Genomic DNA, 26,802 nt, shown 5'->3' with positions numbered 1-26,802 from the left:
ATGCCTGACAGAATAGTTTATGGAAGCAGATGTGTATGCAATTTATTATACTAATTTCTAATTGTAGTGTGAACAATAAATGCAACTTTAGAAAGAGCTGTCAAATGCATCCAGGTATATCTAACTGTGATATTATTAGTGGATATGCTTCCTGAATAAGGACTGTAGTGTTAGGCCCTTATTTTTATCTTCAGGTTCACATTTGCTCTTCTTACTCTCCATTAATAGGTAGCATAGATCAGTCAGTGTTAAAGGAGTTGCCTCCTGAGCTCCTGGCAGAAATTGAATCCACCATGCCACTTTGTGAACGTGTGAAAATGAACAAGCGCAAACGTAGCACAGTTAATGAGAAACCAAAATATGCTGAAATCAGTTCTGATGAAGACAATGACAGTGAAGAAGCTTTTGAATGTAAGTAGTACATATTAATATTTAACTTTTCTAAAAAGATACTTCTTTTTTTAAGTTGGCTATTCCAAAAATTTATGAAAACGAGTTTCCTGACAACCACTTAGACAAGAATCTTTTTTTTTCTTTTAACAGAAAAATTACTTGATTTCATTTTGTCACTCAATATAAAAGCAGCTGTATCTTTAATTTCTTTTCCTAATTACCTTATGGGAAGCCGCTGCCTAGATTTATTTTTTTTTTCACTTGTAGTATGAAACATTGTTAGCCAAGAAGATTAAGGAAAATATCCTTTAAAAGAGCACTAAAAACTTGTATACAAAGATATGTAGAGAAAAAATCTTATTTTTATTAATTAGTGAAGGATTTCTGACGTGATAAATTGAGAATCTTACTGCTTAGAAGAATTTTTTCTATTATATCTCTGGCATAATGTTTGAAAACCTGGAGTTCTTTCTAATGGGTTTTCAAAATACCATTTACCGATGATACTCGAATTAACTATTTTCAAAGGAAGAGAGGAAGATTGTAGTTGGAATTTTGCTGCACAATCAGATCAAGTTCCTGAGTGTCAAGAAATTATGTGCCTCTAGGTTAGAAATTGATTTCCTACTTGCTCATAATAGGATCAGCAGTTTGTCTCTATGATTTTCCAGTTAGCCAACACTGAAGACAAACTATTAAAATAGACGAATCAGTTCAGTTTCAGTTAACATCTTAGCTGTGTTACCCATGCAGGGCTGGAGAAGTGCTTATTGCTGTTGACCTGAGCAGGAATCTTGCTTATCATGCTTTTTTTCCACAGTTAAACTCTTTCCACCTTTGCTTATATAAACATTTCACTGAACATTTGTAAAACATAATGTTTTGCTTTTCAGTCTTTCTTAATGTCTAAAAGAAAAATATTTGCTTATTCTGCTTTTTAATGTTTCAAGTTCTTGTCCAACAGTTACGCAGTGCTTGTGCATGCATACACATAAAAATTGTAATAGTGATACCTCTATCTTTATCAAAGACGCAGAAAAGAATTACTTTGTTTGGTTTTTCATTTAATTATAACTGAATAACGCTGCTTTGAGTGTGAGAATGAGATCTTGAGGTAATTTGTAATCAGTGTTGATTATGGCAAAGGCTTAATGACATTTTGCTTATGTTTACCATATCATTTCACCTGTTTATGGTGCTAATAATCTGGAATGGTGAATTTAAAAATAATACAGAATTATTTAAGTTGGTTGGGAATGGAGAGAATTTTCAGGAATTTCATACATCTTAATGCATGAATTAGCCATAGTGGCTGTTGAAATTCTTAAATATAAAGTAAAGCAAATTAAGGAAAATTTTCACATTAATTATATGCTTTGAGAGATTCTAGGTTCCTTGTATCCACTTGAGATCTGGTCGTTGTTCTGAACAACTGAGTAAGGACATACGGTTTAAATATAAATTGCAGTATTTCACAAAGGATACTGTAGAACTGAATTGAATTAAAATGAGACAAAATGATTAAGGGAATGAAATATTTGTGACAAACACACTGAATAGATTTGTATTGTTACAAATGCATATTTCAAAATTCTTTTGGTTGTCTAAACTTGAACTTAAAAAAAGAAATGAAATAGTAATTTTTATAGAAGAAAATAAATCTATGTCATGAAAAAAGGACATTCCATTAAATTAAATTATTAGAAATCAAAAATTGATGGAATCAGTCTCATGCAATAAGTGCTAAATGTGTTACTGCTTAAATGTTTGGCAGAATTCAGAAGGAAATTGGGTATTTATATTCTGAATACTTTTTATTTATGTATAAAATCAGTAGGAACTCTTGCAATGTTACTAATACTTACATTTTTAGTCGATTTTGTATACCTCAGGATAAATTCTGTAGAGCGGTGATTGTGAATAGCTGTTCCTATGTTCGTCTTGCCTTGCAGACCCAGCATGATTGTAGCAGAGCCTGTTTTGTCGTACAACAGTAAAAAAATGGTCAATGTAAAATTCTGCTGGAAAGTAATACTGGAAATTTATGTTCTCATGGAGGTGTAGCTGGAGTCAGAATTCATCCTGCAGAGCTTAAATTGATACTAATGATCAGTAAATTGTGGAGACAGATGTCATCTGCCTGCACAAACTACAGTCTCATGGGGAAAGTGAATCCATTCAGATGTGTGGAGACTTTTCTTCTAAAACACTTTCTTCCTCAGTGCACTAACTCCAGGTATCCAGAATGGCCCTCCATTGCTTTAATTGCAGTTGTCTCAGCCATTTTAGACAATATCAGTACATTGGGCATCATGAACGTGACTGGAGTGCATTCAAAAGTCTGATTGAGAAGCAGTATAGTACAGCTCAAAGCCCGAACTGAGTTACTACCTTAAAGACTTGTGTGAGCTCTGTGGAGAACTTCTTTTACTACATTTTTAGAAATGGAAGCTCTCTAGGGTACAGTACAGAGCATTAGTATCACCTCAGTTGTGGTTTGTTTTGTTTGGGTTTTTTTATTCATTCTGAACCAGAGCTGACTATTGACTGTACCCTGGTGCGTTTATCAGGTGTGACTGTATCCTGGTATTTCCTATGCTTCCCAGTAAATTGGCTTTGTAGGAAAGATTTGTCAGTTTTGTTCTAGTTCTGAATAAACACTTGGAGCTCAGAAACAATCCTGTATACAGTCATACCTCTCTAAACTTCAGAAGATTTTGGTAGGAATACACAAGATGTGAGGGCTATCTCTTCAGGTTCAGAAACTCTACTTAGTCTAGAATCTGTTGTTTGCAACTGTTTTGACGGGCACAGCACATTTATCTCAGTTTCTTCAACATTCAGTTCCTCTGGGCTTTTTGCTCCTGCCTGAAAACAGGTTATAATAACCTTCGGCAGTACTGACTTGGTGTCTGGCCGAGAATTGTGACTCCAGCTTTCTCCTTTACTCTGAATTTCCTGCACTGTGCATCAAGACAAAATTTTAGCTGTTTTGCCAAAGCAGAGTATCTTTAAGCCACTAGATTACCAAGTTTCATTGGAACTTGCTATGTTAAATAGGCAAGGCAATCACTGAATTGGAATATGAATGCCCAGTAATTGTTGCAACTTGGATAACTGAAGAAATTGGCTCAGTGTTCTCTTACGAAAAGATGAAACTTATTCTGATTTGTTCCACTTTCCTTACTTTGCTTAAAAAGGATAAATGCCCTTTATGTTTTTAAATGTTCCCTGGTGTCTTTGACAGTGTCAGGCACAGCTTTCAGGAACCAAAAAAAAAAAAAAAGAATAATGCAGTAACAGAATTTGATACAATAGTTTTAAAGTATTCACTTGTTTTACAGAACAGCTATAAAGTAGTGCTTAACTTGCAAATCACAGAATCACATAGGTTGGAAAAGACCATTAAGACCGTTGAATCTAACCATTAACCCAACACTGCCAATCCCACCAATAAACCATGTCCCTAAGTGCCACATTTACACATCCTTTAAATATTTAAAGATGTTTAATTTTGAGCTATTAAAAATTGATTTTTTTTTGTATTTATAATGAAAATGGATTTCATTTCTAGCTTCTCGTAAAAGACATAAAAAGGATAGAGATCAAGCTTGGGAGTATGAAGAACATGACAGAAGATCTTCTGGTGATCATAGGAGAAGTGGTCATTATCATGAAGGAAGGAGGACTTCTGGTAGTGGCCGTTACCGTAACCGCAGTCCTGATGACTCTGATATGGATGATTATTCTTCTCCCCCTAGCCTCAGTGAGGGTAACAGATCATTTTAAAAAATCAGTTTTGTTCCATAATACCAGTATGTTTTTAATAGACACGCTAAACATCTAAAAATAACCCATCTTTACATGCAGTAGTGAATACAAGTGTAAGAAATATAAATAATCCTTTATTTAATTTTTGAGAAAGTATTTGTTTCTTTATCTTCATAATTAGTGGCTAGAAAAATGAAGAAAAAAGAAAAACAAAAGAAGAGGAAATCTTATGAACCTAAACTAACACCTGAAGGTAATTTTAGAAGATACATTTTCTACAGTTTGTGTTTTGTGTTTTGTATGTAAACTAATTATTTATACTTTTTTTTTCTTTTCACTAGAAATGATGGATTCCTCGACTTTCAAAAGGTTTACTGCTTCAATAGAGAATATTTTAGAAAATTTGGAAGACATGGATTTTACAGCTTTTGGTAATATGCCAGAAATTTTCAAAATGTTTTTCCCCATTAGACACAAGAAACATTAAAAAATGTGTGTATCAGTGTTTTCAAATTTTCTACTTGGTGATTTAATTGCTTGTGACACATGATTGGGCATACTGCTTTTACGTGGCTTCCACCTTGAGGGGTTGGCCTTTCAATTTCACTTGCTGCTGCAAGAAGATCCTCCTTCCTGCAAAAATCATAGTGAAATAACTAATAGTCCCTTGGAGTGGAAAGGATATCTCTTTGAGATGTCATGAGAATGTTACTGTTCTGTCAAACATATATTTTCAAACAAGACTAACATAAGATAGTTCTCCTGCTAATAATGTCCAAGGCACATAATTTTGCAATTGTTGTGGCTTTTAACCAAGCAGAGTTTGATTATTCAACTCAAGTAGCTGAGTCTTTATGTGTTTATTGCTTAGCTGCTGAATCACTATATGCTCCTTAACCATTTCAGTGGAAAGCTTAGCATAAGTGTCTGCGGAACTAGTTCATTTTGACCAAGGTGGGTTTCTATTGAAATGGATAATAGAGCATTTGGGGTGGTTTTTTCATATCATTTTTGTTACAGTATTAGAACAAGAAGAGGAGCATAGTAAACAAATCACTACAGTTCTTAAAGCAGTAGTGTATACAACCCTGGATTTGAAAGTGAAGTTGTTGGTACTTTCCCTGTCTGTAGCATCATAGGTTTTTTCTACAGGTAAATACAGTTAAGACTTATTAACATTTATTTTGCTGAAATGAGGGTGATGGCACAAGAGCTGCAATAAATGGATTTTGCTCTGTTAAAAATGGATGCCTCATGTTAGGAGGTCGTATTTAACAAGCACTCATTTAACACAACCAAAAGCTGTCATTATCAGTTTTCACTAGATGGAACTATTAGATGCTAACTATTTGGAACTATTAGATGGTAGTTATTTGGAAATCAGTTCTTTTTCTTTGGTTGGTTTTTTTTCATATTGGCTGCTTTCCTTGAAGTTTCATTAGAGATATGACTAGGGTTTGTTTCTTTGTTTTTTTAAAGGTGATGATGATGAGATTCCACAGGAATTACTACTTGGAAAACATCAGCTTAGTGAGTTGGGTAGTGAATCTGCAAAAATCAAGGCAATGGGCATTATGGACAAGGTAAATCTTCATAGTCTAACTTTTTCTGATCATATAATATTGATATATACGCAAGAACTTATGTCCCCTGTTATAACATTCCACCCTTTTCAGCTGTGTGTGTGACAGTGTGAACAGTTGTGCTTTTGCTGAATTAGCTGAAGTGCTCAAATGTTACTGCTTCTTAACTGTTACTTTGTCTGAAGCTGAGCCATGGTTGAATGGTCCTCCTCTGTGTCAATGCTGGCTGTATACCGATATATAATACCCATGCCTGAGCAGTAAAATCTAAAATAGTTAATATACTTTCACAAACGCACATCAGGCTATAAGCTTTGCTTCTTATGGCTGATGCTGAGCAACCACAGTAAATCAGAATCTGATGGCAAAGTGAAAAAATTAACTTTCTGATATACGTCATTGGTGCATTGTCCAGACAGTATTACAGTAAATAGCATGCTTCCTCCCTCTCTCCAAAAAGGACTTTGAAACTCACAAGATTTAGCATGGCAGGTGGTAAAAATACTCATTTTCTGTAGGTTGCATGTCGTGTTTTCTTTGCCATATTCTTCTCAACTTCAAAGGAACTTTTTGTTGATGCAAACTGTTGGTATTACATCTCTAGAAACAATGTTCTTGCTTTCCTTTCACTTTCCTGGAACTCCTTGCTTTAAGCTGTTTTATATTCAACTCTTACTCTGTGTCGTGGTTTAACCAATGCCAGACAGCTTGTCCACTCACTCCCCCCCTCCCCCCCTTCTTGCCCTCCCCTATTCTCGGAGGGACGGAGAGGAGAATCAAAAAGAATGCAACTCCCACGGGTTGAGATAAGAACAGTTTAGTAACTAAGGTATAACACAAATCACTACTGCTACCACCAATAATAGTAATGATAAAGGAAATAACAAGGGAAGAGAATACAACACCTCATCATCAGCCAACCGATAACTCGCCCCCCCAGCCCGAACAAGCACCGACCGATATCTCCTCCAACCCTGCTGTCCACCTAGCCCTTCCGGGTAACTCCCAGTTACATCCCGGGCATGACGTGCTGTGGTATGGAATACCTCTTTGGTCAGTTTGGGTCAGGTGTCCTGTCTCTGCTTCCTCCCGTCCTCCCTGGCAGAGCATGAGGCTCACAAAGTCCTTGGCCAAACCAAAACATCATTTTTATCAGCTCTGTTCCCAGCCCAAAAGTCAAAACACAGCACTGCACCAGCTACCAAGAAAGAGAAAAATGACTGCCACTGCTAAACCCAGGACACTCTGCTTGTGACCACTTATGAGTGTCTGTGAAGATAGGTTTTCCTTAATCCAAAATTTAGAAGTTCTTCCTAGGTTTGTCACCAGTCTCCTCACCTTGCTTTGTAGCATATTTTCAACCTCAGTGTTTCTTTTTCCTGATAGTCATCACCCTTAGCCTGTCTTCTATTTTTTAAACACACATACGTACATAAATAAGTCACTCTATATATAAAATCAGAATTTTATTGCTTCTAAAGGTGAGTACCAGTAGCGTCTGCATGAATGACACTGGCTGTCTTGAGTTTAGCATATTATAATACATTTCCTCAGGTCATACAGTATTTAGGGTCGGAAAGGACCTTAAGATCTAGTTCCAACCCCTCTGCCATGGACAGGGGCACCTTACTCTAAACCATCTCACCTAAGGCCTTGCCCAACCTGGACTTGAACACTGCCATGGATGGAGCATTCACAACCTCCCTGGGCAACCAATTCCAGTGCCTCACCACCCTCACAGTAAAGAACTTCTTTATATCGAATCTAAACTTCCCCTGTTCTAAGTTTTAACCTATTACCCCTTGTCCTATCACTGCAGATCCTAATGAAGAGGCCCTCCCCAGCATCCTTATAGGCCCCCTTCAGATACTGGAAGGCTGCTATGAGGTCTCCACGCAGCCTTCTCTTCTCCAGGAACAGTGCCAATTTTCTCAGCCCATCTTCATACTGGAGACAATTCCAGTCCCCTTATCATTCTTGTGGCCCTTCTCTGTACTTGCTCCAACAGTTTGTCGTGGTTTAAACCCTGCCAGACAGTTTGTGCACTTACTCCCAGTGAGTGGTGCCAGGCTGGAAGCAATCAAGGCCCACGTTAGTCCCCCCCCCTTCCCCAGGGGCTGCCCCCCCCTTCCCCACTCCCAGAGGGATGGGGAGCGAGAATTGAAAGAATGCAACTCCCACGGGCTGAGATAAGAACAGTCTAGCAACTAATGTACAATACGAATCACCACTGCTACCACCAACGACAACAATGATAAGAGAAAATAACAAGGGAAAGGAGTACAGTACCACGTGCCGAACCACCAGTCCGACCCGGCCGACCCCTTGTCCTTCCGGGTAACTCCCAGTTACCTCCTGGGCATGACGTGCGGTGGTATGGAATACCTCTTTGGTCAGTTTGGGTCAGGTGTCCTGTCTCTGCTTCCTCCCGGCTTCCCCTCCTCCCTGGCAGAGCATGAGACTCACAAAGTCCTTGGCCAAACCAAAACATCATTTTTCTCAGCTTTGTTCCCAGCCCGAAAGTCAAAACACAGCACTGCACCAGCTACCAAGAAGGAGAAGAAATGACTGCTGCTGCTAAACTCAGGACACAGTTCCTTGTCCTTTTGATGCTGAGGACACCAGATTTGCACACAGTGCTCCAAGTGAGGTCTCACGAGAGCAGAGTAGAGGGACAGGATCACCTCCTTTGACCTGCTGTTCACACTCCTTTTGATGCTGCCCAGGATATGGTTGGGTTTCTGGCCTGCAGGCACGCAATGCCGGCTCATGTTCACTTTCTCATAGACCAACACCCCCAAGTCCTTCTCCACAGTGCTGCTCTGGATCTCTTCTCTGCTCAGCCTGTAGTTGTGCCTGGGATTGCTCCGACCCAGCTGTAGGACCTTGCACTTGTCATGGCTAAACTTCATAAGGTTGGCATCAGCCCACCTCACAAGCATGTCAAGGTCCCTCTGAATGGCATTTCTTCCCTCCAGTGTATCAACTGAACCACACAGCTTGGTGTCATCATCAGACTTGCTGAGGGTGCACTCAATCCCACTGTCCATGTCACCGACAAAGATGTTGAACGAGACTGGTCCCAACACCGATCCCTGAGGGACAGCGCTCGTTACTGTTTCCAGCTGCACATTGAGCCATTGACCACAACTCTTTGTGTGCAGCCATCCAGCTGGTTCTGTATCCACCAAGTGGTCTGCTTATCAAATTGATGTCTCTCCAATTTAGACACAAGGATGTTGTGTGGGACACTGTCGAACGCTTTGCACAAGTCCAGCTAGATGACATCAACTGCTCTACCCCTGTCCGTCAGCTCCATGGTCCCATCATAGAAGGCCACCAAATTGGTCAGGCAGGATTTCCTTTTATTCAAGCCATGCTGGCTGTCAGCAACCACCTTGTTGTTTTTCTTGTACCTTTGCGTGCCTTCTGTGAGAATCTGCTCCAAGATTTTGCCAGGCACAGAGGTGAGACTGCCTGATCTGTAGTTCCCTGGGTTATCCATCCTACAGTGGGCCTAAGGTCTTAACTCTCACAATCTCTTTGTCCGCCTTCCAAGACTTGTGTGTAGGTCAGAGCATTTGCCAGTGAAGACTGAGGCAAAGAAGTCCTTAAGAACCTCAGCCTTCTCCAGCTCCAGGGTAGCCGGTACTCCCAATAGCTTCCAGAGAGGGTCCATGTTGTCCGTAGTCTTGTCTTTCATTCGTAATGTACTTATAGAATCCCCTTCTGTTATCTTTCACATCCCTAGCCAAGTTTAATTCTAACTGGGCTTTAGCTTCCCTTACCCGGTCCCTAGCTTCCTGAGCAACATCCCTGTATTCTTCCCAGGCCACCTGTCCTTGCTTCCACCTTTTATAAGCCTGTTTTTTCCCTCTTGAGTTTCCTCAGCAGCGCCTTATCCATCCAGGGAGGTCTCCTGGCCCTGCTGCTGCACTTCCTTCTAGTTGGGCTGCAACACTCACAGTATCACAGTATGTTAGAGATTGGAAGGGACCTCAAAAGATCATCTAGTCCAATCCCCCTGCCGGAGCAGGAACACCTAGATAAGGTTACACAGGAACGTGTCCAGGCAGGTTTTCAATGTCTCCAGAGAAGGAGACTCCACAACCTCCCTGGGCAGCCTGTTCCAGTGTTCTGTCACCCTCACTGAGAAGAAGTTTTTTCTCAAGTTTAAGTGGAACCTCTTGTGTTCCAGTTTGTACCCATTGCCCCTTGTCCTGTCATTGTTTGCCACTGAAAAGAGCCTGGCTCCATCCTCGTGACACTCTCCCTTTATATATTTATATACACTAATAAGGTCACCCCTCAATATCCTCTTCTCCAAACTATAGAGACCCAGCTCCCTCAGTCTTTCCTCATAAGGGAGATGCTCCACTCCCTTAATCATCTTAGTTGCCCTGCGCTGGACTCTCTCCAGCAGGTCCCTGTCCTTCTTAAACCGAGGGGCCCAGAACTGGACACAATATTCCGGATGAGGTCTCACCAGGGCAGAGTAGAGGGGAAGGAGGACCTCTCTCGACCTGCTAACCACCCCCCTTCTAATACACCCCAGGATGCCATTGGCCTTCTTGGCCACAAGGGCACAGTGTCGGCTCATGGTCACCCTGTCGTCCACCAGGACCCCCAGGTCCCTCTCCCCTACACTGCTCTCTAACAGGTCGTTCCCCAACCTATACTGGAACCTGGGGTTGTTCCTGCCCAGATGCAGGACTCTACACTTTCCCTTGTTATATTTCATCAAGTTATTCCCCGCCCAACTCTCCAGCCTGTCCAGGTCTCTCTGGATGGCAGCACAGCCTTCTGGCGTGTCGGCCACCCCTCCCAGCTTAGTGTCATCAGCAAACTTGCTGATAGTACACTCAATTCCCTCATCTAAATCATTGATGAATATATTAAATAATACTGGTCCCAGTACCGACCCTTGAGGCACTCCACTAGATACAGGCCTCCAACTAGACTCCGCCCCATAGACTACAACTCTCTGGCTTCTCTCCTTCAGCCAGTTCACAGTCCACCTCACTACCCGATCATCCAGACCACACTTCCTCAATTTAGCTGCGAGGATGCTGTGGGAGACTGTGTCAAACGCTTTGCTGAAGTCAAGGTAGACCACATCCACCGCTCTGCCATCATCCATCCACCGTGTTATTTCCTCATAAAAGGCTATGAGATTGGTCAAGCATGACTTCCCCTTGGTGAAGCCATGTTGACTGCCCCTCATAACCCTCTTATCCTTGATATGCCTTAAGATGGCACCAAGGATAAGGTGTTCCATCACTTTCCCAGGAATGGAGGTGAGGCTGACTGGTCTATAGTTACCTGGGTCCTCCTTCTTGCCCTTTTTGAAGACAGGAGTGACATTTGCTTTCCTCCAGTCCTCAGGCACCTCTCCTGTTTCCCAAGACTTGGTAAAGATGATGGAGAGCGGTCTAGCAATGACCTCTGCCAGTTCCCTCAGCACCCGCGGGTGCATCCCATCTGGACCCATGGATTTATGGATGTCCAGATTGCTCAACTGGTCTCTAACCCATTCCTCATCGACTAAGGCAAACCGCTCCGTTGACCTGTCTTCATCTGAGGTCTCAGCGGTACAGGGCTCTTCAGGACTGCCTCCGGCAGAGTAGATAGAGACAAAGAAGGCATTCAGTAACTCTGCCATCTCTATCTTCTGTCACCAGGACACCCGTCCCGTTCTTCAGCGGGCCTACACTGCCTCTGGTGTTAGTTTTATCTGCCATGTATTTGAAAAAGCTCTTTCTGCTGTCCTTGACCCTTCTCGCCAGCTTTAATTCCAAGGAGGCCTTAGTCATCCTGGCCCTGCTGCTGCACTTCCTTCTAGTTGGGCTGCAACACTCCTGAGCTTGTAGCAGGTGATCATGGAATATCAGCCAACAGTCTTGGATCCTCTTGCCCTCTAGGTCTGTATCCCATGGAACCTTACTAAGCAGGTTCCTGAAGAGGCCAGAGTCTGCTCCCTTAAATATTCTACAAATTATTTAATCATAATTCTATAGAAGTTCATTAAGTGAGTTTGATTTGCTTTTTTCAACATGCTAGTTCCTTAAAGTTAACACAAATGGAAGGAATACTTTTATTTTTATTACCGCGTAAGTATCTTCATGTTCTACTTGTTCATGGTATTTGGATTTTCTTCTAGTAAAACTTTATATGGTCAGTTTGAATTTGTGATTGATGCTTCGATTTGGTCAATTTCTGTTTTAGAAGCAAAAGTGTATAACTGTACAACATTAATGACAGTTAATGCAATTTTAAATCTTCTATAGATTTTGCTGTTTGAAAATGCAGTTTGTTTGCAATCAGAATATGCTTCACCTAGTTTAATTGCATTATCATCATTCACCTTATTTCAAATTGCTTACAGTATCAGTGCCTCAGATATATAACAAGTTCTATATCATCCATGGGTATTCTTTTCAGCAATTTGGAAGTCTTTATGTTTCTGCAGGTTTTTGATGTTTCTTTTCTTGTTCTAGCTCTCTACAGATAAAACAGTAAAAGTCCTGAATATTTTGGAGAAGAATATTCAAGATGGATCAAAGCTTTCTACGTTACTTAACCATGTGAGTCTCAAATTACATGATTTCTCAGTGTTGTGTAGAATAGTTTTCTTGAGTCCTAAATAGCGAGAGCTTCAAATACTGCGTATGTGTGAAGGATTTTCTGATAAAATATGTATGTGATTAAGATTGTCAGATTTTAAGATTTGAAATAAAATTCATTGATCATATTTTGTTTCAGTGCTAAACTTGTTTTATTATCGTACTAATAACTAACAGGTGTATTGGTAGAACCTGGGGTGGGGGGGTGGGAAGGGGGGTGTTTCAATTTCAGATATTGTAGTTTGCTCCTGAAATATTCATGGTAACTGGTGCACTATTGGTCATTTATTTGCTACTTCACTACATGTGCATGAAACATACCTTACACAATGAAAGAAGTACTAGAGGTTTCACATGGGGAGTATTCTCCTGACCATTAAGAAATGAAACTTTATTTAGGTCTGTTATTATGCCACAAAGGTAAAATTGTCACTGTAAACAAAACTATCAGGCATTCTATGATTTTCCCATTTTTTTCATGATACACCTAAGATAAATGGGGATTTAAGCGTTTTAATGATATTGATATGAGATATTGCACATGTTACATATTCATTTCTACACTTTCTAGTCAAAATAATATTCTAGCAAGAACAGAGTTCTTGAGTTTTATAAAAAAAAAGTGTTTTGTCTGTATAAATAGAGAGTAATTATTTATGTTCGATAGGAAGAATTTGAACTTGCAAATAAAAACCAGAGACACATTTTTTATACCTAAATACTTTCATCTAGATAGTTTGTAGGGTTTTCAAAATTTCATTATACAGTTCTGAATGTCTTTAGCAATACGAAAAATAAGTGAAAAGAAAACAAAAAGCTGGCTTGCCTGATCTGTTTCACTAAGTCTTTATGCAAATGGCTTTAAAGTGATAATTTGTTTTAGCTTTTTATACCAAAACTCAAGATTATTAAGCAATTAATTAAATCGTCCCAACTATTGCAATTCAGAGACAAAGCTTTGATTAGAAAAAAAAGCAATTTTTACCCAAAAAAGTTTTAGATTTTTCTTCAAATGTATTGAAGATGATTCAAATCATTATGGCAAAGAAAACCTCTACTAAGGATTAAGCTTAATTTAGTGAAGATATCCTACCTCCATGTGAAGATGTTTTCCAGAGGCAGGAGTGCACTCGTGTATTCTTCTAGTTTCCAAAACTAATGAAGGAAATGAAAAAAAAAAAAAAAATATTTAAAACTACTTGGAGTTTTGGGGGTGTTTTTAAGCCACGTTTGGGTAAGGACATATGACTTAAAACCAATTATGCAAGAATTTTATAGGGATCTCCTGATTTTCAGATTTCTGTTTATTTTACAAATATTATATTTATAATGCACTGTGATATTGTTTTAGATTCTCTTACCCCAAAGGGAAAAAAGTTGATATGGTTTCACCAAGCTCTTATTTTTACAAGGGAAGCTAGCGGTTTTGAACTATGACGTCAAACAGGCAAGAAAGGCTGTTTTTCCCTGTGGGTTATATCTGCACCAGAGAAGCTATGAAGAATTCTACCTACTTTTGCTATAAATAATGTTTTTACAATATTTAAGTACTGCTGGGTGGTCACAATTAGCTTAGTGCATATGTGGTTTTGTAACTTCGACAAACAGTAATGCAGAGATTCTGTGCCGTGTGCTATATCAAAGCAGACGTAGTTGATAAGTTTTAAAACCATTGGTAGGCTGGCCAGTGAAGCAGAGAAGATTGTGTACTTAGGAGTTTTGTGTAACTTGTAACAATCTTTTTGTGTAAGAATTCCCTCTAGTGGCAAAAATTAGACTGATCAAAGCAGCACCTGGTGTGCACAGGCCACTGAAGAAAACTCTGGATGAATGAGTTTAGATTTTGCTTAAGGGACAGCAGTCTTCCTTCATAGTGGGAAGTTCCAGATGATATACAGAAAGCTTCTTTGTGTCCTAGCAGAAAAATACAGTGAGGCTTTTAAAGACTTGTATCCTAGGGAGCCATACTACAAACATATTGCTGATAATACAAACATTACTTGATTTCTAAAAGAAGCTGGTTTTGTATCCAAAAGAAAATAAAATATTTTATACATGCATGTATGTAAGTATATTAATTTAACGTTATTATCTTTTACTTGGTAAGTATAAAAATTTTACATCTTCACATTATCCTGTTGTTCTTGCCTGTTACAGAACAATGACACTGAAGATGAGGAAAGATTATGGAGAGATCTTATTATGGAAAGAGTGACAAAATCTGCTGATGCTTGTCTTACTGCTATCAATATTATGACATCACCAAATATGCCTAAAGCTGTATATATTGAGGACGTAATAGAAAGAGTTATTCAATACACAAAATTTCATTTGCAGAACACACTCTATCCTCAGTATGATCCTGTTTATAGAGTGGATCCTCATGGTGGTTAGTATGCTAAGAAACTTTTTTAAATCTTTCCACATTAAAAAATACCAAAACACATCTACTGTATGATGATGGAGTGATACGACTTTCTGGAATAAGGTTTTTATATGCAACTCTTATACTGATAATTCTTCCATATCACATACAGCATTGTAAATTAATGCTTTGTGTTAGTGTGAGGATGATGAAGTATGCAGTAAAAAAACAATTAATGAAATATGTCCTGTGAATAACTTAACTCATACATAATCTTGTTCTACTGTAATAATCTCAGTGTAACCGAAGTATTTAGACTAAGGTATTTAGAAGTTTATGTGAAATTCAACTTCTATGTATATGTAGGAATGATTCATTTTGTAGACATTATCTCTGTGTATATAATGATTTATTTCAGTGAAACCTATTTAACATTCAACATTTTGTGGTCACATACGTACCTTTAGATTCAGATATGCAACTGCAAGAACCTTTTCAAAAACCTTGGATCCAGAATTTAGAGCAGTTACAAAAAATTAGTATAGTGAACTACTTACTTTCCAGCTGATGCTACTAAATAGTTTTTCTTTTGTGAGCAATTGCTCTTGCAAAGGCTGTAGTTATCCAGTTTTTCGAGGGCACTTTTTAGAAATATCGTATTTCTTGTATTTCATGTGAAACGTTGAAAAGAATTTTGAATATGTTTCTTGTTTTCTAGGTGGTGTTTTAAGCTCAAAAGCAAAACGTGCCAAGTGTTCCACCCACAAGCAAAGAGTTATAGTGATGTTGTATAACAAAGTTTGCGATATTGTCAGCAGCTTGTCAGAGTTGCTAGAGATACAGCTTCTTACTGATACGACTATTCTTCAGGTAAGCTTTATCAGAAAAATTCTGTCTGAGAATGTTTGGATTTTATTTTCCCAGAGAGAATATGAAGAATGATCGTCTCAGTGACACAAAGTATGAATTCAGTATAAACTTCGAAATTACTGACATCAGAATGACTAGTTTGTTGTGTAATAGATAATCCGCAAGAGAGAGCATTTAATGTTGAGATCTTTAATGCCTTTTCTTGTACACTTAAATAAAGTTTAACCTGATTGTATTAAAATGTAAAATCATAGAATCGTTTAGGTGGGAAAAGACCTTTAAGGTCAATGTTAACCCAACCCTGCCAAGTGCCCTGCTAAACTATATCCCAAAGCACCACATCTATATTATCTATTTAACAAATCACCAAGTTAAAGCATATAAATCACCATTATGCTTTAACTTGGTGATTTATAGTTTCAGCACTGTTAACTGCAAGATAAAATAACTCAGGTTTTCTAGATATTTTTGGTGAGGGGGTTATGTGGTATTAATGTTTTGCATCTCTTCTGATTACTGATAATGTTTTTGGTGTTTAAAGTTAATAGTTTGATGTGTGCAATTGAATTATGTCATACACAGAACAGAATCATAGAATCATTTAGGTTGGAAAATACCTTTAAGATTATCAAGTCCAACTATTAACTTACCACTGCAAAGTCCACTACTAAACCATGTCCTTAAGTGCCACATCACAGGTCTTTCACATATCTCCAGGGATGGTGACTCCACCACTTCCCTGGGCAGCATGTTCCTATGCTTGTCAGTCCTTTCCATGAAGAAGTTTTTCCTAATGTCAAATCTAAACCTCACCTGGCATGAATTGAGGCCATTTCCTCTTGTGCTAGCACTTGTTTCTTGGGAGAAGAGACTGACCCCCACCTTGCTAACACCTCCTTCCAGGTAGTTGTAGAGAGTTCTGAGGTATCCCTGAGCCTCCTTGTCTCCAGGCTAAACAACCCGAGTTCTATCAACTACTTCTCATGATTTGTGCTTTAATATCCTTTTATAACTTTACTTGAAAGTAATGCATCTTGCTGACTACTTTACATGCTGAATGAACAACCTGCTTGTGAAACTGCATAAATAAAAGTTTGTTAGTCAAATATGTTTACAGCAATTTATTTCCATTGACAGGTATCATCTATGGGAATAACACCTTTCTTTGTAGAAAATGTCAGTGAACTACAGTTATGTGCCATCAAGTTAGTGACAGCAGTAAGTACATCTTAATTTGTGGTTTCACGTTCCTGCACTACTGAGAGTTATTAGGGCATTTACATTTGCTGTATTTTATGTCTGGTATAGAATTTGAGATTAGAACTAATGTTATTCTTGAATGTTTTTACAGTTTAATATCACAATCTAGGACAGTATTAAGTCTGCCCAAGCTGCCCCTGTTTGCAGAGTACTCTATAGGAAGGAACTTCTTAGTTTTGATTGTGTCATTTAAAGTCGAAATACAAGCCCTTTCCTCTTACCTGTCCGTTTTTGTCTTAAGGAATCTTAGCAATGTGGTTTTCCTTATTTCCTATGTTAAAATTTTAAATTATTCAATGGAATAAAGTATAGAACTGGTAGAGTACCCCTATGTAATAGAATCAGTTTATTTCCTCATATGTGGAAATAGCCATCTATGTGAAAAATTCATAGGGCAGATGAAGTACTGTTTCTGGAAAAATTCAGCACAACACAGATGTGCTTCTTAAAATGGGAGTTTTCCATCTTTGTGTGGATGATATACTCCATTATTCTGCCTAAACAAAAGAAGAGGAAAAGTCTACTATCCTGTCCTCATGAAATGTCACTTCAGGCAAATATTAAAGCTTACGATATGAAGTAAAACTTGTTTCTCAAATGTGCTCTCCAGCAGTACATACGTTCATGTAATTTATGTTACCACAGGGTTTTGCTCTGGACAGGAGTCTGAAAGCTTAGTATTACACTGACTTTCTTGTACAGTGGATTTTACCATTCACAAAAGTTCTTAAAATATACAAGATTTTTGAGAGCTGTCAGACATTAGTGTTATTTGAATATTTTAAAAAATCTAGATTTGAAAAAAAATAATGAAATGTTTGTTTTGAAAAACCAAAATAATACCTTAAGAACAAGATATGCATTAATTACAATTCATGTAAGCGTCATGTAAAATGTGTGGTTTTGCATATATTTTTAGATGTATTTAAGAAATATTTAAGAATACATTTTAAAATGTATTGAAATGTATTTTTAAACGTCTTTTTAAATGTATAATTTTTCAAATGTATTTGAACAATTTTTCAAGTGTGTTTATATTTAATGTATTACACAAAGGTATTTTGTGTAACAATTTGCTAACAATCCTGTAACTATTAAATAGGTGTTCTCCAGATATGAAAAACATAGGCAGCTAATACTAGAAGAAATTTTCACTTCCCTTGCAAGACTACCAACTAGCAAGAGGAGTTTGAGAAACTTCAGGTAATTTCTGACATAGGTTAATAACTTGTAGACAGCAGCATTTAAATTTTGTAGATACCGGATTTTCAGATTCAAGATTAACAGCTTTAAAAATCTGCGATTCCACAAGCTGTATTTTATTACAAGTTGGTATTAAAAAAAAAAAAAAAAGTGCAAAATTGCCTGATGGATGTGTTGTAATAATCACTGTTCCTTATGCCATCATGTTTGTGCCTGCTTACAAAAATACCTTATTGTTTGTCTAAGGATGTAAATGACTGTAATGTTTGTGTGCATTCAGAGTTCTTTTGTTAAAAAGTGTTTTGGTTCTGTTTGTATGAAGTTATAGAGCACTCTTTCAAGAATGAAAATCAGTCTTGTATCTCTTCTAATGAATTTCATTTAGGAACTACTCTGCTCACTGTGTCTTTTAAGCCCTCCCACTGGATTTCAGTGTATCTTCAGAATAATAGTATAGTTTCAGGTTCAGTCTGAGAGATGGCCTGACCTGAACTAGATTTCAGTTGAAATTTAGGTTGAGACACTTTAAGTTATTCTAAAACTTTTGGTTTTGGTGTTGATTTTGCTCCTTGCTTGCATACGTTTTGCCCTCAGAGACACAAATAGTCAATTAAATGTTTTGTCAAATGCCAGGTGGATGGAAAGGAAATATTTGGGGAAAAAAAAATACACTGAAACTTTGAATTCAGTGACCCTGCCATTAACTTAAGTGCTTGTTCCTAGTATTTCCTATTGCTTTGGTTATAGATATCAGAGAGACTAGCAAATGAGAGGGTGGTAAGAATAGGAGCATAAATGGTAGGTATACATTCTTTGAATTAGGATTTGTGCCAGAAGGAATTGCTATCTCTGGTCCACAGTGACTGCACTCTTCATCTGCAGAGCCCTAACTCTCATCTGTTAAAGGGCATTCTCTAACTGGCTATAGACATGAAGGGTACAACTTACACAAAATCTGCTCAAAAAGTTTTTCTATCTAAAAATAGTCAAAGATAACTTCATAAAGGTAATTACAGTCTGCGTTGTGCCCCATAGGTAATCGATAATGTGGAGGGAAATATGTCAGAGATTATCCACTTCCATGTTGTTAAGGGTAGCAGTAGATGGTGTACATGTGTATAAGGGCAGTAAATGTCATACTATTTCTCACAGGAGAAACGTGGACTCTCCCAGAAGTCAGTCCACGTCATGGTCACTATTTTCTGTTGTTGCGCATTTCATATGCATTAAATAATCTATAATAAATATAATACAGAATAATAAATTATATTTATATTAATGCAATAAAAGTAAAAATACGTTGTTAAGGGAGCAGTTTGGGGAGGTTTTTTGGTGTTATGTTGGAAATTGATACGGCCTTATGCATTATAATCCTATTAGTGCCTTAGCATGTAGGTGTTCAGTTTATTAAATATTCCTGTAGAATTTCTGCTGCTAAGCTTCACAGACACTCTGATAGCCCATCCTGAGGCTATGTCAGTTCATCTCTTCTGCCTGAAAAGAAACTTTCTGATTTGTTTTAACCATAACAGAGAAACAAATTACTAAATAAATGTCTAGAACACAGATTTCTAGCTGTGGTAATAATTTTAGATACCATTTAGGATCAAAAAGATTTAGTTTTTTGGGTTGGGGGTTTTTTTGTTGTTTTTTTTTTTCTTTTTTTTTTAGTTTTAGTGTTAATGCTGTCTTTTCCTATTAACAGGTTAAACAGCAGTGACACTGATGGAGAGCCTATGTATATTCAGATGGTAACAGCACTAGTTCTGCAGCTTATTCAGTGTGTGGTGCACTTACCATCAGCAGAAAAAGATTCTAACTCAGAGGAAGAATCAAACAAGAAAGTAAGATATTTTAATTTTTTTTTTTTTGTGCAGGAATGACAGTGTGTTTGTAGGTATAATACTTTACTATGGTGCTCTGGTAATTAAATATTATAAATTCATATCTACTGTAACTTTTTTGTGTATTAGAAATGTTAATCTGGAATCATATTTCTGTGTATGCTAAAATAATAGACAAATATGTCTTGCTATTCTTAGGTGGATCAAGATGTGCTTATTACTAATTCATACGAAACCGCCATGAGAACAGCACAAAACTTCCTTTCTATTTTCCTTAAAAAGTAAGTAATGTTGCATTTTCTAGTGTACTGATGAAACCAACTCCAAGTAAAGTCTGTCATACCTTAACACAAACGTAACTACTTTGCAGTGATAAATACAATCATAGGATCATAGAATAGTTAGGGTTGGAAAGGACCTTAAGATCATCTAGTTCCAACCCCCCTTCCATGGACAGGGAGATCTCACACTAAACCATCTCACCCAAGGCTCTGTCCAACCTGCTCTTGAACGCTGCCATGGTTGGAGCATTCACAACTTCCCTGGGCAACCAATTTCAGTGCCTCACCACCGTCACAGTAAAGAACTCCTTCCTTATATCCAGTCTAAACTTCCCCTGTTCTAAGTTTTAACCTATTACCCCTTGTCCTATCACCACAGATCCTAATGAAGAGGCCCTCCCCAGCATCCTTATAGGCCCCTTTCAGATACTGGAAGGCTGCTAGGAGGTCTCCGCGCAGCCTTCTCTTCTCCAGGAACAGTGCCAATTTTCTCAGCCCATCTTCATACTGGAGATGATTCCAGTCCCCTGATCATCCTTGTGACCCTTCTCTGTACTTGCTTCAACAGTTCCTTATCCTTTTTATGTTGAGGACACCAGATCTGCACACAATGCTCCAAGTGAGGTCTCACGAGAGCAGAGGGACAGGATCACCTCCTTCGACCTGCTGGTCACTCTTCTTTTGATGCAGCCCAGGATATGGTTGGGTTTCTGGGCAGCAAGCTCACACTGTTGGCTCATGTTCATTTTCTCATAGACCAACACCCCCAAGTCCTTCTCCACAGTGCTGCTCTGGATGTCTTCTCTGCTCAGCCTGTAGTTGTGCCTGGGATTGCTCCAACCCAGCTATAGGACCTTGCACTTGTCATGGCTAAACTTCATAAGGTTGGCATCAGCCCACCTCACAAGCATGTCAAGGTCCCTCTGGATGGCATTTCTTCCCTCCAGTATATCAACTGAACCACACAGCTTGGTGTCATCATCAGACTTGCTGAGGGTGCACTCAATCCCACTGTCCATGTCACCGACAAAGATGTTGAACGAGACTGGTCCCAACACCGATCCCTGAGGGACAGCGCTCGTTACTGTTTCCAGCTGCACATTGAGCCATTGACCACAACTCTTTGTGTGCAGCCATCCAGCTGGTTCTGTATCCACCAAGTGGTCTGCTTATCAAATTGATGTCTCTCCAATTTAGACACAAGGATGTTGTGTGGGACACTGTCGAACGCTTTGCACAAGTCCAGCTAGATGACATCAACTGCTCTACCCCTGTCCGTCAGCTCCATGGTCCCATCATAGAAGGCCACCAAATTGGTCAGGCAGGATTTCCTTTTATTCAAGCCATGCTGGCTGTCAGCAACCACCTTGTTGTTTTTCTTGTACCTTTGCATGCCTTCTGTGAGAATCTGCTCCAAGATTTTGCCAGGCACAGAGGTGAGACTGCCTGATCTGTAGTTCCCTGGGTTATCCATCCTACAGTGGGCCTAAGGTCTTAACTCTCACAATCTCTTTGTCCGCCTTCCAAGACTTGTTTGTAGGTCAGAGCATTTGCCAGTGAAGACTGAGGCAAAGAAGTCCTTAAGAACCTCAGCCTTCTCCAACTCCAGGGTAGCCGGTACTCCCAATAGCTTCCAGAGAGGGTCCATGTTGTCCGTAGTCTTGTCTTTCATTCGCAATGTACTTATAGAATCCCCTTCTGTTATCTTTCACATCCCTAGCCAAGTTTAATTCTAACTGGGCCTTAGCTTTCCTTACCCGGTCCCCAGCTTCCTGAGCAACATCCCTGTATTCTTCCCAGGCCGCCTATCCTTGCTTCCACCTTTTATAAGCCTCTTTTTTTCCTCTTGAGTTTCCTCAGCAGCACCTTATCCATCCAGGGAGGTCTCCTGGCCCTGCTGCTGCACTTCCTTCTAGTTGGGCTGCAACACTCCTGAGCTTGTAGCAGGTGATCATGGAATATCAGCCAACAGTGTTGGATCCCCTTGCCCTCTAGGTCTGTATCCCATGGAACCTTACTAAGCAGGTTCCTGAAGAGGCCAAAGTCTACTCTCTTGAAGTTCAGGTTTACATTCTTCTCACTGTCCTGAGGATCTAAACTCTATCGTCTTGTCATTGCTACAACCAAGGCTGCTCTGGAGTGTCACATTTCCACTGAGCCCTTCCCTGTTAGTGAGCACGAGGTCAAGCATGGCACCTCTCCCTATCAGCTCTTCTATGACTTGCAGAAGGAATTTGTCTTCCACACAATCGAGGAACTCTCTGGATTGCTTGTGCCGGGCCATACTGTACCTCCAACAGATATCAAGGTGGTTGAAGTCCCCCATGAGGACAAGGGCCTTCAAGCATGAGGCTGTTTCTATCTGTCTATAGAGAGCTTCATCCTCTTGATCAGTCCTCTTGATCAGGTGATCTGTAACATCCCCACAGTAATGTCTCCCATTGCTGTTCTCCCTTTAACCCTGACCCACAAACTCTCTGTTGGCTGATCGCCTGTCCCCAGAGAGAGTTCCATACTCTCCAGCCTATCACTGACAAATAGCAACTGGTCCTTCCTGTCTGCTGGGCCTGTCTTTTGTGGAGAGCCTGTGACCTTCCATTCCAACACTCCAGTCATAGGAGCCATTCCACCATGTTTCTGTGATGCCTATTATATCATATGTCCATAGATGTGCACACATCTCTAATTCCTCTTGTTAAAAATACCTACTTATAAAGTTATATATATCTCAAGATACTGTATAGAACCCTCAGAGGCCTGCCCTTTGAGAGATACCTGTCTGGACAAAAATGTTTATGGAACAGAAATCCTTTAGAGAGTTCTTTATACTTTTGAGAATATTGTTTGATAGTTCATGTAGGATCCCTTTATTAGGGGCCTGTTACTCATCTGATGCCTGAAAGAGAAGGCCAAGTAAATATTGAAGTGGTGAAACCATATTCATTCAGTCATCAGAATGACAAAGATATAAAAAACCCTAAAAATTACTTTCATTAAGTTGGGAATGTCAGTAGTAGCTCAGCGGGGATTAAAAGAAAACATAATATGCCTGAGTAACCGATGAATTTCTAAGAATTAAGTTCTGAGGTTTTTATTGTGTTAATTTCTGCTTTTGAGCTGAAAGGCTATTTAATAGCCATATAGTACTCTCTCTGCATAGTTCTGGTATTCTTAAAGTTGGGAATGCCAAATGTAAGTGAGACTCTCATCAGGTATGTTATCTTTTGGGTTTTTTTGCACTCCGATTTTAACCTTTGTGGAACAAAATACTGAGACATCTTATCACTGTCAGATATATTAGACCAAGCTTAAGCAATGTAAACAGCTCATGCCATCTTGAGCTTCACAATTTTATGTACATTGTCCCTCGAATTTAACGCAGACTTTTAACTCAAAGCAATAAATAAAAAAAATCTTAGGAACAAAATTCTACTATCATGAATTAGCTGCCTTACTTGCAGTGCAACTTGCAGTGGTAACTTAATTATTTCTCTGAATGAATAGAACACATTTCAGACACATTTCTTAGAATTACAGAAAGCTGGTTTTCTAATTAAATTTAGGATTACTTTTGTTGACATGAGAAAAAAAGGCTTAAATGGCTCTTAAATTCGCTTACAGAATGCATGTGTTTTAAACAGGTGTGGCAGTAAACAAGGGGAAGAAGATTACAGACCACTGTTTGAGAACTTCATTCAAGATCTTCTTTCCACAGTCAATAAACCAGAATGGCCAGCTGCAGAGTTGCTACTTAGCTTATTAGGAAGGCTATTGGTAAGGGATTCTTGTTTTAAACTGTTACATAAATTTCTTACTACAATGAAGACTCATTTCATCTGAACTTCAAGAATGCTTTCTGATTGTTGGCACACATACAGCATTTAAGGATTTTCTTATGTGTATCACTACTATGTAATACATACATAATAAAATTTGGGTTAAGGGATCACTGATATGGAACTTGTTAAAAGTCATATGTATACAGTTCCTAATGGAAATCCACTTCCACTATTCTGTGACATTTTCAACATGAAAATTGCCTCCGTATAGAGTCTAGTAAGTATAGATATTGGTTTGAAGTAAAGTCAGACTAATGGCTGTAATTATTCATGTTAAATGTCTTCTCTGGACTATACCTTTAAGCACAGAACCTTAAGTAAGTAGTTAGGGTTTTTACCAGTAATAGCATTTACTTATAATTACAGAATGTGAATGTTTTTGTCAGCATGTTTCCTGAGAGTTGTTCTTCAGTATGAGGTGTTTCTTGGAAATTATTTTATGGTCCTGTTCTTGATGAAATGTAGCTTTCTTCATACTTTCGTGAATAATGAGGAAATTGAATTATGGTGCTTAAGATCGATGCTATTGCATGTTGTCCAGTTTATTTATGAAAATACATATTAAAAAACCCCACAAAACTAACAAGCATATTTGAAGAGATACAGTACTAACAGACGTATTTGAAGGAAAAGAGTAATGTAAAATGAATGGTGTAATAGTAGATTACGTAATTGTATGCAGCATAGGAGATAAGTGGAATTTTAATAAGATCAAGCAATCTCTTCTGAGAAGAATCTCAGCTGCATAACTATTTGTTTTTAACAGTTTATTCTGGTTTTCTTAGGTTCACCAGTTCAGTAACAAATCTACAGAAATGGCATTAAGAGTTGCATCACTTGACTACCTTGGAACTGTAGCTGCAAGGCTGAGGAAAGATGCAGTCACTAGCAAAATGGATCAAGGATCTATAGCAAGAATCCTTAAGCAGGTGTGTGGAAGATCCCATGACACCTGGCTTGAGGTGTATCCATTCAAAATATTAAACATTTGAAGATGTTTGTATAAGAGGCATTGTGGAAAATTAGTCTTCATTGTTCATAATTATGAATGAAATACATTCTACTTTTAATAGGACTTGCATATTTTTTTCATTAGAGAGTGCATATTTGTATTTGCATTTTTGCTAAAGCTCTTCAACTTTGCAAGGATGGCAACAATTATCAAAGCAGTTTATGCATTTGAGTGCTGTGGAGTACATAATATGATGAGAAAATCTCAGATTCTGTGTGTCCTTTTAAAAATGTGGGCTTGTGTATTTCATATTGACGCTATGCATTTTTTTCTGAACTGCTAACTGTTCGCTGTTTTGGTATTTAATATTGGTAAGTCAGCTAATGGTGACTTCTCTATTTTAAACCCTGTGTTAGTTTGCTCTGTGTGATTTCAGCCCTTCTTTTACCCTCTGTGACAGAGGGTCTTCACACAAGATCATAGAATGAAAATCAAATCAGTCTGTTTTAAAAACAGTCTTACTCTGCTCTTAATCTTTTTCAGACTTTAGAGCCACTGTCTAATTTGTTTCAGTCTCCATGCAGTTTATAAGTAATTGAAAAATTGTTAACGTTCTTCAGTTATCAAAGCAACTGATTTCAGTGTATGTTATATGTGGATATGCAGATTTTCAGATTATAATTATCACTGTGCAGTATTTTGTTTTATATATCTCTCTCTCCTTCCAAAAGGTTTCAGGAGGAGAAGATGAAATTCAACAGCTGCAAAAGGCTTTACTAGATTATCTGGATGAGAACACAGAAACTGATGCATCATTAGTGGTAAATTTCAGCTTTCTGGTGTCAAATGTATATGAAAACAGTTCTAGTTAACATGTACTGAATGAAGTGTTTTTCTACTATGCATATTAGTGCTTTAATGAAATTGTCACCCAAACACATACACTGTTGATTATGTTTTCAAAATATTGTTGATGCATTAGATTCACTTAATGTCATTATAAATCTATTAATTTTCGTTTTCTGTTTTCTATGCATCCCGCTATATCTTTTTAGTTTTCTCGTAAGTTTTACGTAGCTCAGTGGTTCCGTGATACAACTATGGAGACAGAGAAAGCAATTAAATCTCAGAAGGATGAGGATTCATCTGAAGGAACTCATCATGCAAAAGATGTTGAGACCACAGGACAAATCATGCATAGGGCAGAAAGTCGCAAAAAGTTTCTTCGCAGCATCATTAAAACTGCTCCATCTCAGTTCAGTACATTAAAGTATGTTTCAGTACTATTTATTTCTTTATTAGCCATGCATTTGATGTGTAAATATTTTTTATATACATATCCTAATTAACAAATGGAATTTGTTGCAGGATGAATTCTGATACTGTGGACTATGAAGATGCATGTTTGATTGTTCGCTACTTGGCCTCTATGAGGCCGTTTGCCCAGAGCTTCGATATTTATTTAACACAGGTAAACTGTGCCAGAAGTCTTAGTACAGTGAAGCACAGTTGGTTTCTGATTCAAAACACTTTTGTGGTAGTGTGCCGTATCTGTTCATTGTTGAGCACAAGTATTTAATGGGCCGTGATAACACCATGTTCTTTTGTGTTAAGTATTTCTGACATATGTAATTTTGTTTCCTTATCTTGCATGCATTTTGTATGTCAGATTTTACATGCATTATTTTATTTGCCCATCTGTGTATGGCAAAGTCGTAATTATATGTATGCCCTTTCACAGTTTCATAGCATGCTCGTTTGGTAATACTAACTCATGAAACTGAGCTTAATTTGATTAGAAAATACAAGCCAGCTTTA

General features: G+C 38.3%; 1 protein-coding gene across 8 annotated transcripts in view; it reads left to right on the top strand.

The window, feature by feature from the left end:
- Positions 1–26,802, top strand: part of LOC133215119 (nipped-B-like protein) — a 170,960-nt gene that overhangs the window by 122,633 nt on the left and 21,525 nt on the right. For 5 of the 8 annotated variants that reach the window (XM_061358885.1, XM_061358887.1, XM_061358881.1 and 2 more), the window contains 17 exons: positions 229–411; positions 3,968–4,165; positions 4,346–4,417; positions 4,506–4,595; positions 5,644–5,747; positions 12,245–12,331; positions 14,528–14,759; positions 15,454–15,605; positions 16,743–16,823; positions 17,968–18,068; positions 19,774–19,912; positions 20,111–20,193; positions 23,835–23,967; positions 24,818–24,961; positions 25,716–25,805; positions 26,040–26,254; positions 26,353–26,455. In XM_061358885.1, coding sequence (XP_061214869.1) covers positions 229–411; positions 3,968–4,165; positions 4,346–4,417; positions 4,506–4,595; positions 5,644–5,747; positions 12,245–12,331; positions 14,528–14,759; positions 15,454–15,605; positions 16,743–16,823; positions 17,968–18,068; positions 19,774–19,912; positions 20,111–20,193; positions 23,835–23,967; positions 24,818–24,961; positions 25,716–25,805; positions 26,040–26,254; positions 26,353–26,455 — 2,207 coding nt within the window. The remainder of the gene's footprint in view (positions 1–228; positions 412–3,967; positions 4,166–4,345; positions 4,418–4,505; positions 4,596–5,643; positions 5,748–12,244; positions 12,332–14,527; positions 14,760–15,453; positions 15,606–16,742; positions 16,824–17,967; positions 18,069–19,773; positions 19,913–20,110; positions 20,194–23,834; positions 23,968–24,817; positions 24,962–25,715; positions 25,806–26,039; positions 26,255–26,352; positions 26,456–26,802) is intronic. The other 3 variants (XM_061358888.1, XM_061358882.1, XM_061358884.1) reach the window with 2 other exon arrangements.

The sequence above is a fragment of the Neopsephotus bourkii genome, unplaced genomic scaffold (genome assembly GCF_033783945.1).
Source record: "Neopsephotus bourkii isolate Nb327-2 ecotype Australia unplaced genomic scaffold, CSIRO-AGI_Nbou_v1 NB_952, whole genome shotgun sequence".
NCBI lineage: Eukaryota > Metazoa > Chordata > Aves > Psittaciformes > Psittacidae > Neopsephotus > Neopsephotus bourkii.
This window is presented reverse-complemented; position numbering and strand designations above follow the sequence as displayed.